At 40.5% G+C, this 19,413-nt stretch overlaps 1 protein-coding gene across 2 annotated transcripts in view; it reads left to right on the top strand.

The window, feature by feature from the left end:
• SLC35F1 (solute carrier family 35 member F1) overlaps positions 1 to 19,413 on the top strand; it is a 380,070-nt gene that overhangs the window by 298,259 nt on the left and 62,398 nt on the right. For both annotated transcript variants that reach the window (XM_054024409.1, XM_054024410.1), the window contains exon 3: positions 13,912 to 14,039. In XM_054024409.1, coding sequence (XP_053880384.1) covers positions 13,912 to 14,039 — 128 coding nt within the window. The remainder of the gene's footprint in view (positions 1 to 13,911; positions 14,040 to 19,413) is intronic.

Genomic DNA, 19,413 nt, shown 5'->3' with positions numbered 1-19,413 from the left:
GCCGTTAGGCATCTAAGTACTTATGTGGACATAGCCCCAGGAGCTGCTGCTTTAGAAAAAAATAGCACTGTCTACCTTGTACCCGTTACCAGCCAGACTTTTTTCTAATAGAAGTATGTTTTATGTTTCATAGTTTATCTGTTGGTTCTAATTGCATGTCATGTACACTCCTTGCCTGATATTTCATGCCAACACTTTCCAATAACGATGAACACTTTGTTGGATCTGCTTGAGCTGCTGATGATTAATAAATAATGATACTGGGCATTTGTTCTGTGCCTTTTGTCTGAAGATCTCAAAGCACTGTACAAATGGGTAGGTAACTATCATTATTCACATTGTCTTAGAAAAGGAAACCGTTTACATGAAAAATTTGCTGGACTAGAAGAACTCCAAAAAGTAATTTACACTAAAACTTTAAAAGTGAATCTGGAGATTTTTATTTTTTTTTAAACCAAACTCTAATAATTCAAAAAGGGTTAATATCAATCAAATTGCATAGCGTTCTTGTCACTGGCTGTGCCCTGAGATAGCACATAGCAATAACACATAGCACTGTCTGCCACCGAGGAAGAAATATGGATGTCACTAGATAGAAAGTCCTGGTGAGAACTATGTGTCATCAGCAAAATCCTTGACCATTTTATGGTAGTAGTCATATTTGTACTTTAAAAAAAAAAAAAAAAAAAAAAGAGACATGATCAACAGTCTCTAGAAACAAGATGGTATCTAAAGGTTGTTAATTATGTCTGTTATGGTATTTCTTAAAGGCCAGCCAAGAATTAGGCCCTATCGTGCTAGGCACTGTACACAACTAGATTAGTAGATGGTCCCTGTTCTGAAGGGTTTACAATCTGAAAACGGGTGCTGGTTCCAGCAACAGTCTTTGTGATGGATCAAAACCAAAGCCTCAGAGATTGAACCCTTTATATTTTGGGAAGATTCAGATGTAAATGCCCAGATCTGATGTCATCTCTTGTATTTCTGGTTCAAGGCCCTAACAAAGGATCAGTTTTCTAGGTCTGTTTCTGAGGCAGCAAAACCTCATGAGAACAACTCCTCATAAAACTTTTAGGAGGTAATAGCTGATCTGAATATTCAAGATGACTTTCAGTTTAGTAACTGAAAGGATTTCACACAAAGGGTACATACCATTTTTGCTTTGTGAATAACTCCTACTGATGTCAGTAGATCAAGGGTTATATGAACTAGCATTTCCTAAACTGCTAGCTAAATGAATACTTAAGAGTTAGTGGGAATAGTTAAAAGAACAGGAGTACTTGTGGCTGTTACTCTGAAACTTGGGAATAGTTAGGTATATTTAGATATTGAAATTCCAAAAGTTGAAGTAGGCATTACTACCTGGCTAGACACTAAATAGGATAAGAATTCTGGATGCAAGAATCATAAACAGTATCAATTATTAGAAATACACCAAAATCCCCCAAACACAGAAAAAAACTACTTTGATAACTGATAAACAAGGATCTCTAAAAAGAGTTCAGAATACATTTCCAGTATGTAGCCCTTTCCCAGAGCTAGGTTCGTATAGTGTAAAAACCTTGGCTTCAGGAGCATGATATTGCAAAAACACAAATTTCATTATGCAATACATAACAAGTGTAAGAGTGAGTGAGAGAGAGTGTGTGTCTCTGTGTGTAGGAGGTGTCTCACAATAACTGAGAAAAGCCACACACACAAAAGTTCAACCTAAGTCTATCTTGGTTCTACAATGGAGGCAGCAAGCAAGTGAAATGTGAAAACAAGTTGAGAAGTTCTCTGCTCTCCCAAAAGGCTTAAAGAAAGTGTGGTACACAATGAAAGCAGAACAGAATAAAAAACAGTCATGAATACATTAAACAGAATACACTTGAGTGTTTTGAAAAGCAAGAACAGAACAGCCTTGTAAGGAGATGAATTTTTCCTCGATGAGCATGAATAATTTGGTGACAGTGTTATCTTTAGTCCAATAAAACAAACAGCAGTTGTTGTTGACCCATCAATAATACAAATAAGTAAGGAGTAAACAAGCATCATGGGACCATATTAAAAAGCTTCTCAGAATAAGACCACAGACCTCCACAGCAGTGCAGCTTTTGAAGAGCTGCAAGTCTGCTGCATCATCCCGTTGGGTCCAGTGGGTCTAGGAACCAGGCCAGGATTTTTTTCATCTATGATAGCCACAGGAATACACAGAAATGACCTAGACCTTTTAGAGTTCAGGTTATAAGATGGGGTGAAGTTCCACATAGCTGCTACACTGTCACTCCCTCATCTTCCCACCAGCTGGAATGGCAGCTTAGCTAACACAGATGTTATTCTATTATTGGCTAAATCCCCAGACAGGTATGTGTCCAAACCCTCGAAATACGTGAAAGCAATTGAAAGCAAGTCACGACTCTGAATGATAGTACCCTGTGACTGAGATTGCCTTACAAAGAAACCTGCCATTTTGACTGGATGATCCTGGTTCCAACCACCATCTCCTGTAGCCACTCTCTCATCCACATGATGCTCAGCTCCCATGCAGCAGGTAGGGGCAGGGGAGAATCATCATTATGTAGCTGTACTCCTCCAAGCAATCCTCTTCTGTGCATTGCGATCCCTTCTGCTGTATTCCATGCTGTATAGCAAAAGGGGAGCATAGGGCTTCTGGTGACCTTCACTTAAATAGCAAGCTGTTATCCAGATTGCAGTGAAATAAATTGGATGGCTATGGCAGATGAGAAGAGGAAGGGCAATATGTTTAAACTCTCAAGCCTATCAGATCCATTATTCTACCCAGATACCAAATCCATGCGCAAAGAATTAAATCTGTTTTTTTTACAAAGGCTCCTCTGCAGCTGTGGAAATGAATGTGAGAAGGTTTCTACATGTGCATGTGTGGTTTTGGTAGGCCTTGCACAGATAAGGCCTCTTAATTTTCTTGTTCTCATTTTTAAATTTTGTAAATCCTTCTTTGTGATGTAAAAATCATTTCTCTTACAAAGCAGCCTACTTGTTGAATTGGAGCCAGCAGTGGCAAGAGTGCAGCTTTCATACTCTAGGAGATCTTCTGCATATAGGCCTCAGTATGTGCATGGGGAACACTGCAAAACTGTAGGTAAATCACTTATGAAAATAGTATGTGGGGGAGGGGGGGGGACACAAAATATAGGCCTAAACTCATCCTTCTTAAAGGGACCCCATTCTGTAGTAATAGTACTCTAGACAAACACAGAACAAAAATAGATGGTCCCACACCCCCACCCAAGAGCATGTGAAAGTAGGCATTATCCTGTGCTCTCATACAAGTACATCCCCACAAGCACCACTGCATGTCCCATGGATTTGCTCTTATCAAATTAGACTTTGCATCTTCTGTTTTTCAAATTATTATTATTTGTGCCTAGGACCCCTAGTCATGGACCAGGGCCCAATAGTGGTAGGTTCTGTACAAACACAGAACAAAAAACAGATGGGCCCCCCACCCAAGATCATACAATCTAAATATATTTGTATAATGAAATTCTATATTTTCATTCTAAAGGCAACATGCATAGGAACAAAGTAGATTTGTGCCTCTTTTTGTTTGTTTATAGTGAATAGAGAGCATGAAACATCCGCTCCCCACCACAAAGAAACAACCAGTTTTTTTCTGCTTTGTTTTACCTGGAAATGTCACAATGTCTTACCTTCCCTGTTTCTGTTGTAGGTCAAAAAAGGTGGATTGGGAGCTGTCTGCATCCTTAGGAGGGGAGTTGTTGTATTCTTATTAATGATTCATTTTCTTACATCTGTTTACAAAATGTAAGAATTAAATAGCTGCTAACAAAACCTAATACAACATTTTAAGCACACTTTGTCAAAAATCACTTCATTTCTTAATTAGGACTTGGTGGTACCTGTCAAAGGGCACCTCAGTTGCTATCCAGTGTTCTTCATTGCCTGGCCAGTTCATATCACAAATGCATATGTGGTTGTTATCCTATTCACCACATGTGTATTTATCCCTTCTTTGCAAAGTATAACCGCATAATGCAGGCTCATACCAAGAGGGGGTTTCCCACTGGCCTTCACTCATCAGCCAAGTCTCACCCTCTGAGCTTTCCTTCTGAGCTCCTCCTTGCTTCCTGTTCCATTCACTTATATCTTCCCAATTACATCATTAGCCCAGTGATTACCACCCAGGTGCTCATTATCCCCCAACAGAAAGTGTTCAATTAGTCATAGCTGAGCCTGCAGCCTTCCTCATGCTGTAGCTACATCAGCTACCAGGGTGCTACTGTTCGTGCCCTGTGACACACCTTCCCCACCTTATTGCACCTGAAGCCTTTTCTTCCTTCCTGAAGAGGTAGTCTTTGCTGTCCATGCCATACCCTCTTTACAGAATTGGGATTTTACTGTGGGTTCCTGTGCCCTTTGGTGATGGCCCTCAGACCACCAATGAGGGTCTCCTGCCTTCCACCCACAAAAGGTACACTTAGAGGGTGGAGTTTTTCCCGAGAGCTCCATCTCAGCCCATTGGTCATCGCACCAATCACATCCCACAGACCTTTCCTCCAGTTTATTTGGCTTCAGGCCTATATCTACCCACATGAATTGTCTCTCTTGAGCCACCGTCTTGGGATCTCTCTTCCCCAATTTACCTTGCCCCTGGTTCGGAACTAGTGGTGTAAGTTCAGCCACCAAGGCTTCCTTGTCAGGACCCTCTCTCTCTTTGGCTTGTTCTTCATTCTGTGCCTTGCCCCAGGCTTGCTCCTTCTGGGAGTCAGCCCAGTCTCTGCCCGCCTTCTCCTCTAGATGTCCCTGAGCTAGTACTTCCTGCTTCACCGCCCTCTTCTCGGGTTTCCCCCCCCCACAAAAAAGTCCTCCAATATGTTGCATTTTTCTGAGCTTGTTGCCATATGTCTAGGGACATCACACACTGGACCTGAAGGACTCCCTGCAGGTTCTACACTTGTGAAGCTTTTAGGTGGACCCACCAGTTAGGATCCCTTTCCCCCATTGTCTACCCTTTTTACATAAGGGGAATGAGGGCCAGTCTGTTCCTAACATTACCAAGTAAGGCAATGACTTTACTATCCCTACTCACGGCCATCTAAACTTTCCTTCTACTGCCACGGGGATAGCTGCCACTGGATAAATGCACTTTTCCCCATGTATGCATAGTTTCTTTTGCCCCCTCTTGTCACCTCTGCAGCCTAACCAGGTTGCTCTGCATGAGGGAACATGCTGCCGCTGAATCTACAATGCCATTGTCATTCTTTGTTCAACTTTGACAGGGATCGTCCTTATCCCAGTCCCTCCCACTCCCATTTTACACCTGTCCATCCACAGAACTCTGAAAACCCGCAGTCCATGTAGGGGCAGTCTCTTTTCACGTGGCTCTTTTCCCCTGCACTGATAGCAAGCTGGTGTGTGGGCAGCTGGGGCACCCTTGTTTGCCCCTTGCATCCGCTTCCCAAGCTTCACTGCATGAGATTCTTCAACCTTCTTTCCCCTGCCCTAGGTTGTAGGAGCTCTTTCCATAGACAGTCTGCCTCCGCATATTCCTGTTAACATTACCAATGCCTCCAATGATTCTGGCTGATGCCTCCAAACCTAGACCCTTGTAATCTCGGGGAGGCTATGTGTAAACTGTTACAGAATAACAGAGTCCATTAGGGACTCAATGTCCTATCTATCTGGCTATAACCATCAAGTGGCCCAGTCAGACAACTTCTGTGCAAATGCTCTGGGATGTATCCCACTGTTCCATCTGGTTGCTCTGAACTTTTGGTGGTATTCTCTGCTGACAGGTCCACCCTATGTAAAATCATGGCCCTCAGTGTATCATAATCCTTGGCCTGGTGCTCACTCATGGCATATTGAGCACCTGAACCTCACCGGCCAGATAAGAGGCTAATCAAAGTGCCCATGCACCCCTGTCCCATTCAGTGCTAATGGTCACCCACTCAAAGGTTAGTAAAAAGGCAACGAGGCCATCCCCTGAAACCATCTTTGTGACAGGGTCGTAGCTCACCGCTGTGGCGCCTCCTCCTGGTCGTCTTGGGGAATTGGCTCGAACCAGTAGGGTGCCTCTTCGGCTTATTGGCTCCCAGTAAGCCCTCTCCTGATTGGCCGCGCGTCTACGCAGGCGCCTAGGCCTGCCGCAGCCCAGTCTCTCTGGGTGTGGGGTAATCGCCCCACCACAATCTTACATATCCCCAGGCCCACTGTTAGATTTCCAGTTCCCTGACTGGAACTCACCAGCCTCTGCAGGAGCTGTTGCTGTACCTGGGCCTGCTCCTTGATGAATTCTTGTAATGTTCGTTGCTGCTCTGCCTGCCAACCTAGAAGTGTTTGCCTCTCCGCCTGCTGGGTTTTCTGCTTCTCCTTTTGTTGTTCCACTAGCCAGCACAACATCTCACCCATTGTGGCCGGTACTCCTACCTTCGTGCAGGTCACCCCTCAAGTCTCCTTCTCTCAGCTGAGAGGGTTAATGATCCCGGATAAGCCCCAATGTGTCACAGGGCCCCTTGGTCGCTACTTCACTGTCTAGCCAGTTCATGTGGTCTCATGGTCACAAACACACACCCAGTTGTTACCCTGCTCATTGTGTGTGTATTTATTTCTTCTTTGCAAAGTATAATAGTGTACTGCCAGATTACAGCAAGAGGTGCTTTCCCCACAGCCTTAACTCTTCAGCCCAGTTTCACCTTCTAAACTCCCCCTAGCTTCCAGTTCTTTCCACTTCTATCCTCCCAGTTACATCATTAGACCAGTGATTACCACCCAGGTTCTCATAATCCCCCAACAGAAAGTGTTCAGTTGGTCATAGCTGAGCCTGCAGCCTTCCGCAGGCTGCAGCCACATCAGTGGCCAGGGTGCTACTATTAGTGCCTGTCACAGTACCACTGATACACAGGCCCTCACTAGCATGCATGTAGAATCGAATTAACCCCCCATTCCTTCTGGCACTCCTTGGCATGCATGGAAGGGGCAGCAGAGGGGGAAGCAGGCATGCTGCTACACTCCATCAGGGGATGCAGCTCACCGCCCCATGTGCTTGGCCAGCTCAGGTGCTATCTAATGAAAATACTTGTAGAAAATAGCTATCTCACATATACCAAGAGAAGATTTCTTTCTTGGTGACCAATTTAGATAGGTCAGGATTAATAAACATAAATTAGCGCATCAAGGAAATGTTAGTAAAATAAATGATCATACTGGGGGCGGGGATCAAACAAAAATCATGAAATTAAGACAAATGCTAAATGTGACTGCCTTGGTATATATATTGTGTATAATAAATAATTATTGCATGCCAAGTGGTTTCCATGATCTGAACGCAGTCCAGTCTGGCAAACCAAATAGCAGGAAATACAGCATGTGAATGAAAGCAAAAAAGAAGGAAAATGCAGTTTAATCAGGAGATTTTTGTCAGGAATAAATTCAGTCCTGCTGAATCGGTGTACACTGCCCAGGTTGCCAGGGGTGAGCCTGACACCCTCAGTGAGACCAAACCAAGCTCCAGCCCTGCTGTACACTTGCTTCATAAATTCCTTTCATTACTGCTGTTCACTGCTCAGAGCCTCCCCTTTTGAACCTGGTGTTTTGCAGTTTGGAATATCTCAGGAAAAGATAGAGCTTGTATCTGAGGTTAAACCCTACTCTCAAAATAAGCATTTTTCTTTTGTGTTAAGTTCTGTCATTAGTCCAGAAAGGACGGTGAAAGCAAAAGAAACAGAGAGAAAATGCAACAACTGATAATATCAGCTAAAAGTGTAGCTGGTTTCATTTCCATCCAAACATTGCTTTGTCTATATGCTGTTCAGTCAGATGTCTTGTCAGTAGATTTGTTTTTAAAGGGAACGTACTCTGGCTAAGTTTGATTGAGCACCACAGACAGAGTGATTTATGGTTGGAAGCTGAAGCTGGTAACAAACACATCGCCAAAGCCTCACTGCCAAGGGGATTCCTTAAGCGATGTCTCTAGTCCATTTATAAAGTCTTTACACATGATGAAAGGATTCTGTGCTGCTGATTCTCAACGAATGATCAATATTCCATGAAGAAAACCTAGTAATTGGTCTTGGACATTCTTATAATTGCAAACACATGTCTTTAGCAATTGATGCAGCTGATTCTGGACATGACAGGCATTTCTTCAGTCAATGCCAACTCAATCAAAAATCCATGTGTTTGGTTACAAACAGAGGATGGATATATCTATTCATCTTGGGCTATGGATCTACCACTCCATTATTTAATCAATCTGCCCATCTCATCATTGGTTATGAAGTCTATCTGTGGTACTGAAGTCCTTTGCAAAGTGTTTTGGTCTTCTGGATTTTAAACTGCTTAAAGTTTCTTAAAGAAAAAATGAGAAAGGGAAAATATAGATGTCTCCAATAACTTTTGTACCTATTCCACCCCAAAAGGTAAACAAGTTTCATATTGTCATAGCGTATCCTATTGTTAGGGACTCGCGAGTTCTCATGCTCACTAACATACTCAGAAATCTTGGAGTACAGAGCTAATTAAAACAGATCGACCCTCCAATGAAGTCTGAACTCCACATGCTGAAAAACTAGCTGTATTCCCATTTTTCTGCTCTGGTTTCTAGTAAAACTTTCAGTAGTAACATCCTGATCTTGATTGGACATCTCTGCTTGTAATGCACTGACTGGAGAAGGAAGATGTTTTCAGCATCAGGCCTAATTGGAACACCAGAGAGATCAAGACTTAGCCCATTGAGCATTAACTGAGATGAGTCTCCAAAATTCTGGAATTCCCAAACTAGCTAAAACAACCTGATGTGCCTCCTATCACCAGCTGGGGTCTCCACAATTTCTGTCTGGGTATACCCAGTCAAGGAATGGACTCTGCTCAACACAGAGAAGAATATAGTCTTAGGAGTCTCAAAGTAAGGCAATTATTTTTCCCAGGCCAGGATGAATACAATGAGGAGGAAAATACAGACTTCCAGGGGAGGCAATGAAGAACAATGGTGCTCTAAGAGGAGGTCCCACTATGGATTGCCATTCTTTTGGATTACAGAATGATTTTGGGGGGAAATCTTAGTCAACTTCCTCATCTTTCACTTCAGAGAGGTGTCAGAAGGGTAGCTACATTTCTTCCCCAAAAGGTTGACTAAAAAACTAGAACTCTTAGATAATCCTCAGCAAGTGTAGAATATAAATGACAAGCAGATGTCCACGAGTCCTGGCCTTGAAAAAATGCATGTCAGAGGATGTTACTGAGATTAAAAAAATTACTACCAGTTCATCTCATGTAGGGAACACTTTGCAGAGGTTAACATCCAGGCTTGGAGCTGTCAGAGGTTACATTTCTACATGGGGGGGTTCACATATGGACTCACAATGTTTGAGACGAGGGCATGCTAAAGTAATAATAAAAGCCCTACAGTTTCAGAAGTGAGTTTGGACAGTCTAGGGGCTGACTGGGATGTAGATTTGGAAATTTCTGTTGATGTGCTTAAGTGCAGAGTAAAAGGCACAATATGGAAAAAATCACCTTTTGAATTTACATTTATTGACTATGTAGCACAATTTATCCTTTACATGCATTGGGGCCCTCTTAGCTATTTTTTTAAGTAATACTGATAACTGTTGGCAATGGGGAGGCACCCCAACATCTCTATTACCTTGGTGTAGAATTCCCTAAAAAGAGAGGCTTTTGGAATAATGTGTGCACAAGGAGAAGCTTTATTTTAGATATAAGACTTGGAGTAAAAACCAGAAATATTCCTACCAGCTCTCCTTAGTTTTAACAGACAGCTGAGTAAACATCAGAACCTGTTTCTGTGGACTGACCTCATGGCCAGATGATCGTCTCTCCAAAGGTGGAAGTCTAGCCAGGGAGCAAACTGAGAATTGGTAATATAGTCCGTCAGAACTGACACCTCATGAACCTCTGGTATTTGAAAGAGAAGTGAGCCTTGGGACTCTTGTCATAGATTTCATAGAATATCAGGGTTGGAAGGGACCTCAGGAGGTCATCTAGTCCAACCCCCTGCTCAAAGCAGGACCAATCCCCAGACAGATTTTTTTTTTTTTTTGTCCCAGATCCCTAAAGGGCCTCCTCGAGGATTGAGCTCAGAATTCTGGGTTTTAGCAGACCAATACTCAAACCACTGAGCTATCCCTCCCTTCTATCATGGCCATTTATTATGTTAATGATTGATAGTAGAGTTGCAAGTAATATGAAATATAGTGTACAGTATTGTTGAACTACACTTTTTGTTACCGAGCAATGGTGTAGATATTTCTAGTCTATTTACTCATTTAATCTCCTCTGTCTTATTTCTGCTTTTCTTGAACTTGGGTTCTGTTGCGACCTTTGCTATTCTTTCATTGCTTTCTTAATGTATTTTCTTTTTTTCAAAATGATTGTATATATTACATGCATATTACAAAATCTTGTATTGTACATTATCCTCTGTTTAACTTCCTCCTCTCAGTTTGTGATACTAAATCAAGACAATACACATTAAATCACACAAAAAAAGAGGAAGAAAGGAGAAAACATGTTACCCTTGGTCCATTGGGGGTCAGTTTGGTAAAGACAGTCTATATTGTGTTGTACAGTAATTTAAGCCATCCTGGTCAGATTATGTGTATCCATCTTATCTGATATGTAAATGTAATTATTTAAAGCCATGGTAATCTATTTCACCATACCTGACCCACTTTGGTTTGTTTCAAAGCAAATGATTTGCTGTTCATGACTTACCAGTGCAAGCTAATGCTTTTTTTATGTCTTAAGATTCTTTATTTCAGCCTTTATTGTAATTTTCCATTAATTTCACAAGTTTTCCAGTTGATGCGGGGAGATCTATGACTGAACTCCCAGTAGCATTGATAGTAGTCAGCTGTGTAAACTTTCCTCCCCACTGCATTTATAAGACAATAGACCCCTTCACATTTAAATTAGTTCAGTGTGATGTCAACTGCACTGATGCTCAACTCACTTCCCAATAGTACTATTTATAAAACAGAAAGAGGGCCCTAATGTAATTGTAAATAACTTTGCCCTGAATTTAGCAATCTAAAGTTACTGAAGCACTTCATATTTTGAGAGAGTCTTGATCTTTCAATCTAAACCACTTTTTTCCGCCTTGGTCTTTTCTTTCGTTCTATTTCAAGCACCCCATATCTCTGGAGCACAGGAATTAAGCCCCAATTCAGAAAACAGTTGAAGCATGTGCAATGAGATTTCAACAGCTTCTCAAAGTTAACTTCATGCTTATGCGCTCCCCTGAATAGGCATGGATTTAAGCAGGTGTTCAGGGACACCCTTAAGAGCAGGCAAAGGAGGATGGATGTCCTGGGTGCCAACTTCCAGGGGTACCACATCTGGGGTTGGCCTTGCAGGTGCTAAGTGCTTTGCTGAAACAGAACTTTAATATTGACAAGTATCAGCATTAATTCCCCCACTAATACTGCAGCACACTACGTGACTCAATGAATCCTACAATGTTCCAGAACTTGATTTCATTATTTTTAAACTCTCTTTAAAAGTAAGGGAAAATATCACTTCAAAGCTTTAATATGCCTTTTCATTACACTGGCACTTTTCAATACGGTGGTTTAAGGGTATGTCAAATCATTTTGGCACTGTAACTTTTTGGGATACATTTTCAAAATCCTTGGAAAGGATTTACCTGTGTGACTTGCACTGATGTTAATCACGTGGCTAAATCCCCAAGTGCTGCTTTGAAAATTTATCACTTTCATGTTCAAAAAATAAGCAGACTCAAAGGAAAAAGTTACTCTGTTTTGCATCCTCAAATCAACACAGAGGCATAAAGTTATAGCATGTTTCAAATATATTGTGCTATGCAGCATCATAAACCAGAGTGTTTTTGCAGCCAAAATCACTTAAAGCACAAAGGTTAATGGAAATGTCTGATGTGGTAGAAGGGACCAACTCATTCGAATCCAGATTCTTAAATTACTTATTGGATGTCATCTGAGCAAAGTAATCACATTCCTGACTCCTGCTGTTTCTGTGCTTCTTTCTGCAAGTAAACAAAGTCTGGTCTTAACCTACCAAAAGTTATATTCTCAATGTCACTGCCAGTACAGCAAATAATTAGAATGCTGCCTCATGATACCCCCATTGCAAAGAGTGCACGTGAGTGTATTTCTTAATGAACAAACGTCCTATGAATCACAGGTTTGGTTGGGGAAAATGCTCAGGATGAAATCCTGGCCCCATTGAAGTCAGTGGCCCCACTCCTATAGATTCCAATTAAGCCAGTTTTTCACGTCCAAGCTTTTGGATGAGTATCTGAAGTATTTGCCTCTTTCATCTGCAACGGTAGGTTAGAATTCTCATGAGATTTCAGAGAGTCCTCCTCCAGGTTGTTCCAGAAATGCCAAGAGGCCACCTTTTCTTAGGAGATGGTAGCACATCTGTTACCCGTTTCAGCTGGAACCAAGAAATCCATGGGCACACATGACAATGAAGAATAATGGGGGTGCAGTTGGGAAAGCCAATGAAACTTTTTCAAATCTTTTAAAAGTTTTGGTATCTATTTGGAATAATGTTCAGTTTATTTTTTTATCCTATTTTGCCCATTGGTAATTGTGGTTACAGCTGACACTAAAAGGATTTGTGGAGACACACAAAAATATTAAATTGATGGAACTTTTTCTAACTTCCCAAATGGTTCTCGTTCAGGTCAAGCTTTATAACAGTGGTTCAGGTCAACTCTAATATCCATATTTAGACTATAAGCTCTTTAGGGCAGTGGCTGTCACTTACGATGGGTTTGTACAACTCCTCACACAAGGAGGTCCCAATCATGATTGGGGCCCTGCAGGTGCTACCACAGTGCACATAAATTATAGGGTTATCTGTCCCCGGTGAATGTGTGTTTGGTTTCTTTTGAACTGAGAACAGTAATAATCCTTGGCCCAGCATTAGAACTGTCTGACCTTGCCGAAAGTTATGGATTTGATCTGCAACCCATGTTGTGCTGACAGTCTTCACGTAGTAGAAATTAAGTATTGTGTGACTGACAGGATTCCATTGCCAGGGCATTGCAGAACAAATCTGGTTGCTCAAAAATTGATTTTGGAAGCAGAGATACCAGTCACGCAAAATCTGTTTGTCTCTGTGCAACCTTTCTCTAAACTAGTCCAATGTTTTTGAATCTGCACCTAAGATCACAATAACTTTCCTTTAAACTTCATAATAAGCCTGATTATTCTGTTACTGTTCTGCTTGGTTACTCTGATACCCTGGCATACTGTTGCTCTCCTACTTTAAGTGAGAACCTCTTGCATCATGTTTTACATCGTATTTATTATTCTGTAGTCAGGATTTGCATACATAAACGGAACAATAAAATATTCTTAGGAAATATTACCAAAAATTGTTTAAGTTCAAATCATTGTTCATGGCAAGTTTTTAAAACCCAAGTGAACTGAAAACCCAGACAACCAGCTTGCTTTGTGGTGTTGAATTGCAAGATAAATAAGGTGTTAGTTTTTACCTACCTAAAATACCTTGTAAATATTTGAGTTTTAACTATAACTCAAATATAGTTATTTGTAATATTGGGGGGAGGGATAGCTCAGTGGTTTGAGCATTGGTCTGCTAAACCCAGGATTGTGAGTTCACTTCTTGAGGGGGCCACTTAGGGATCTAGGGCAAAATCAGTACTTGTTCCTGTTAGTGAAGGCAGGGGCTGGACTTGATGACCTTTCAAGGTCCCTTCCAGTTCTAGGAGATAGGATATCTCCATTTATTTATTTATATTTAAGTCACAATCTGGATTTATGTTCAATTGAATCTATCCACTAATTTGATTGCATAAGATTCTATAGTATAATCTCTCATGAGACATAGTTTGTTGTGGGTGTGTTTCTAACTCTTTATATGTAATTGTATGTTTGTTTTTATCTACCAACACAGGAGAAGAAAACTTGTTGGCAATTTTGAAACGGAGATGGTGGAAGTACATGATCCTGGGGATAATAGATATAGAAGCCAATTACCTGGTAGTCAAAGCTTACCAATACACCACTCTTACTAGTGTACAGGTGAGTGCTCAGATGATTTCCTCTCTCAGGGTTTGATTCTACACCAAGTTAATGGTAAAGTCCCCATTCACTTCAACAGGGCAGGATCAGGAACCCAATTCCTTCTTTGTCTTCCTCTTTATGATGTCTCACACTCATAAAATGATGTCTTCTTTTGTTTTCATCTTTTGCTAATTTTAATGCTGATCATTCTGCAACCTGTAGAAAAAGTAAATGTTGTGTAAATTATTCATTCTCACATGTTTGGGGCTAAACTACTTGGCTTGGTCCTTTAATAATATATTTTAAAGAGTAAATACCCATTTGTGTAGACTCAGTTTGCAACTGGAAAATTACAACCACACTTTTCACTGTCCTAAATCAAGTAATCACAAGCATTTATTTCAGGCACAGTTTGCCCTCTCCAAAAATCACCAAAAACTCCCAAAACAAAACCCCATAACTCTCCCCCCCCACACACACACACAATAGGAACAGTCTTCTTTAAAGGTATAGCCTGTAAATTTTAAAGACTTAGGTTTTTTCCATTGTAGTGGAGAAAAAGTAATAGAAATTCATAATGGAAAATGTATATCTCTGGACATAGCTACACAAATTGATGTTGATCATTCTGAAATAAAACACATTTCCACTCTATATAATGTCTAAATAGCATGGCACCCTTAGATATTCTGATCGTATTTACACCTTACTTGCTTGAAACTTACTATAAAGCCAGTAAAATAAATAAGCAGCAGTTAATGTCCTGAAAAAGCAGAGATAATTAAGAACATATCTCTCCCATGGTTGAGTGAGCAGCGTGGGTAGAAAAAAATGAATTGTGCCTGAATAAGAAGCAAGAATGAGGGAAAACTTTGCAGTTTTAAGGATTATATGGAACATTTGGAATCAATGTGAGCAACTATAAGTGCTTCTGCTTCCAAAATTTGGCTTTCAGACTTCTTTGAAACACAAATGCATATTTAAAATTACCTGTAGCACCTTTTCAAAGGAAACTACTGAGAACTTAATAACAACCCTCCCCCCACCCCCCACAACACACATATAACTCTGTTATTTTATATCTAGTGGAATGGAAAAATCTATCGTAATAAAACCAAAATCAATACTGCTACTTTTGTATAGATCTCCCTGAGCAAGCTTCTACACTAGATATACGGGTACACAACCCCCTGTACTTGGTCTTTATAGGTCTTTGTATCTGTCTATGTATCTACCTTTCTCATTCACCCATATAAATGTGCTTCAGCAGCCTGGTTTGTGAATTATTTGTCCAGTTCTAAAAACTGGGTAAGTACCTAAAATAATTAATTGAAATATCATAAATGTTGTCAAATTAAATACTTGATGGAATTATTTGACCAGCTCTGTGACAGATTTAGTGATATAATCAATTTTTGTAAAAGCTTATTTTTTGCTGCCACATTGCATCGTGATCTCCCATCCAATTTGCTGCCCACTGAGACCCCAACATTTCCACATTTGTACGTCTCACTGAATATTTTTGAGCTTGAATTTTCCTAAACTGAATTTTCTTTTGTTGTTTATTGCCCATATTTCTAGTTTCTCTATGCCCCTTTGCATCATTTATCCTCACTGGTGTTCACAGCTCCTCACAACGTGGTCTCATCTATTCATTTCATTAAGCTACTGTTGTTTCATTAACACTTAGTTTCTGCCATGATGGATCTTACCCCTATGGAGAACAGAGAAAGAGGGTAGAGCTAGGATCCTCACTCTGTCCATGCTGAGGGAGGTGGTGAAGGTGGAGATAGGAGAAATGCCATAGAAGAGAGACTGCTGGCCCTTTTAGTCCTCTTGCACACAGAGATGGTAAAGGGATTCTATCCTCTTTCCTGCATGACTTGGAGGAGAGAAAAGCTGGACGTTCAAATGCTATGTGGCCTTTTGCCAAGAAAAGGAGACTGTAGTGTCTCCCATTCCCATAGCTGCCCTGGATTGTTTTAGGGCTTCTCCACACATTGAGTTATTCAGAAATAGTGATTTGTGCTTTCTATTCACACCCTAACTTAATCCAAATTAACTTTCAAGTGTAGACGAGCCCTAAAAGCAGACAGCCTGAGATGAGCATAAATCAATGGGTTGAGATGAGGAATGAACAAAATAAGACATTTCATGAATTGTGGCCCAAGTTTTACTATACCCAGGAAATATCATAAAAATAGTGCATCATTAAGCTTGAATAAAAGTTCCCTGGTTGCTGACAGGGAAAGAAGATGGAAGAAGGGAAGTTGGTTAAAAGATTGATGAAATCAAGCTGTTCCAAGGAACTAATTTATTAGAAAGGGAACAGGACTATTCTCTTCAGAGCATCTCATATGAGATGCTGCATGCCATCAACACATAGTGGGAGGCGTTCAGTCCTTTTCAGAAATGGTCCTAAGAAACCTTGGGTCAGACTTTCAGCTGGTGCAAATCATTACAGCTCAGAATCTAGCCCTTTGACTGTGTTTAATAAGTATCTTATTCTGGACAGATTTTACACTCGGTCTTCACTGACATGCAGAGAATAAGTGTATCGTTGCACTTTTTTAACAGCTTGACAATGACACTTTAATGAATGAGAAATCTTTCACTATTTTTATAGCAGTGGTACATGGACCGTTTCAGTAGAAAATCAGCTTTACAACATACACCCTTTATCACATAGAGTCTCTGCTCCATCATGCAAAACTAACGTGTAAATGTACTGAGCTTGGGGTGCTTTTAGGAAAGAAACATCAGGCTGCTCACAGCAAAAATCCAAAGCTTAATTAGAAAATTAAACTTTTAATAAAACCGGTTTGCTGTTTTAGTTTCAGTTTACAATTCCAAACCCTCTGTGGTAGTGTTTGCCAAACAACATTATGCATTTTAGGATTGTCAGATTTTCCAGTGTAAACAGGAACTCAATCTTGTTTCTATGCATGTTATCCCACAGTATCTGTGAGAAAGACAAAATGCCACCCCTCTTTCCCCACTGCCCAACACTCACACATCCCCTAAAACATCCCCTTATAGACTTTGGTCTTTGGGCTAGAATAGAATGGGGTTTCTAGTGAGTTTTTCAGATACATTTCATAACATCTGTTCAGAACTGCCAGTTGTTCAAGCTAATGGGGTTACACTGGCATGAATGAGAGGAGAATGTGGGCCAGATCATTAACTTCTGGATGTGCTTCTGATTAAATATTTCAAAGTTCTTCCACAGTCACTGTCTGACAGTGAGTTGTTCAGTTCAGTTGGCTCCCCGATGCACCATTGTGAGATTAAAACAAAACAGAGTTATGTCTACTACCACAATATTCTCTCTTTTTTAATAATATAAATGTCAGGAGACTCATACTGTAGAATAGGTTGTGTATAACACTTTGGTTTAAAGCCACTCTGAATTTCATATTTTACATGTCAGGGTACAAGCCAATCACTAACTGCCTGGAGTTAGGAAGAAATTTCCACCAGGGCAGATTATTATGTAATTTTCCATTTCCATCTTCCTTTAAACATCTGGTATTGGCCAAGATTAGAGCAAAGGATACGGGACTAGAATGACCATTGGACTCACCCAATATGGCAGTTACTGTGTACCCAGAATGCAGTATTTCCATTGTGCCTCCGGCATCTTGGCACTGTGGCATAATAGTCATAAAATCAGTCTGGCCCTCTTATGGTTTCAGGCTGTCCTTTGTGTATCTACAGCATGGCCACTGAGGAATGGCCTGAGGGCAGCAGATGCTACCCTACAGAAAAGCTGTTCCTTCCCAGCTGATATGCCTCATAACATGTTCTCTCATTTAAAAATTCCTGCAGCGAACCAAGAAAAAGGGCAGTATGGTTTGGAGCAGAGTAATTCACCCAATCGGTAAATTTGAACACACCAGAAACTGGCCATTCAAGATGCACCAGTGTACTATAGTCTAGAAGTAGATCACATTTAATTGTCTCAGACAGCTGAGTCCTGATTCCCAAATGGCTATGAACTTGTAAAATATTTTCTATTTTGCTGTGATAAATTAATCTAAACTGCATTGAGTGGTGCAGTCCTCTCGCATTTCAGCTGTATCAGGTGTATAGAGCATATCTAATAGTCCTGTGTGCATTTGAACCAACTCCCATAGGGCTGACTTTAAGATTATACAGTTAACTTTTAGGACTGTATGAGGTATTGCTTTCCCTATTTATCTTTGCTGTTTTTACATGTCCCTGGTGTAGATCTATGGAAGGTTTAATAACTATTCAAGAGATGTTTTAAGTACAGTTAGAGATACCACTTTCCACTTCAGATAAAACTCTTTCCCCCATGGTAATAAGAAGTTCTGAATTTCTTTGTTGTTTAGGTCTAGACTCAGTATTCACATAAAGTATATTTTTTTGAACTTCAGTTCCTGGTACTGTATTTACAAGATATTACATCATGCTCATCTTGCCAGTGTTATAAAGTTTTCTGTTAAACATATTGTGTGTGATACAAATATACTTAACTTTGCCTTCCAGCTCAGTTCTTCTCCATTTTATCATACAGCATTATGAGACAGATTCTGCTCCCTCTCCCCGTTTATTCACATTCAGTAGTACTTTTTTTCCCAGAAAGCAGTCTCATTCATTTCAATGAGATTGCTTGCAGAGTTTGATGTAATTCACCATGAGTAAGGGATCTGGCTCTATTTCCTTAGATGAAATACCCTTTCCAATCTGATTGGCCTCATAATAACACCCTATCTTTCTCCAAGATGGTAGATCATTCAATCTCTTTAAAAGTTTATGTGCTTTGTGATGCTGGCAGGAAACAAACTTTGAATACATGGGTCCTGAATATTTGAAAGTCTAGCTTTGAGCTCTTTTGAAAATCTGGTCCCAAATGTCTAAAGACTGAGAATCTCACATTCATTTCCAAAATCCAGGTCTTCAGCACAACAGCCAAATACCATCTCATCACTTAGGCGAGCCCTAATTAGTCCCTGAGTCTTATCTACATGCAGTGCTGTTCTGTTGTATTATCTGGTATTAATTGTTTTCCTTATTCTACATCAAACAACTCTTTAGGCTGCTTCTTTAAAGCTCTCTGCCACAGTATTATAGTGTATGCATACAGAGCCACCAAAAAAAAAAAAACATTGCAGAAGGGAGAGCCATTTTTCTAAATAGTAATTTATCTGGTAATGTATTCCTTGGGCACTCAAGCCTTTGACTGGCATGATAAAAACGAAGATAATAAAACCTCGGATTTATAGACATCTGGAGACCAACAATAAAAGTATGTTCTTTGAGTTATTTTCCCTGTAGGTGCTTCCACTTCAGGATGTGCATGCCTCCGTGCATTGCTGGTCAGAGATTTTGTCAGCAGTGTCCATTAGCCTGCCACTGTGCCCTGCAC

Source organism: Malaclemys terrapin, chromosome 3 (assembly GCF_027887155.1).
Source record: "Malaclemys terrapin pileata isolate rMalTer1 chromosome 3, rMalTer1.hap1, whole genome shotgun sequence".
Lineage (NCBI taxonomy): Eukaryota > Metazoa > Chordata > Testudines > Emydidae > Malaclemys > Malaclemys terrapin.
The sequence above is the reverse complement of the archived record's forward strand: the minus strand, read 5'-3'. Positions and strand labels throughout refer to the sequence as shown.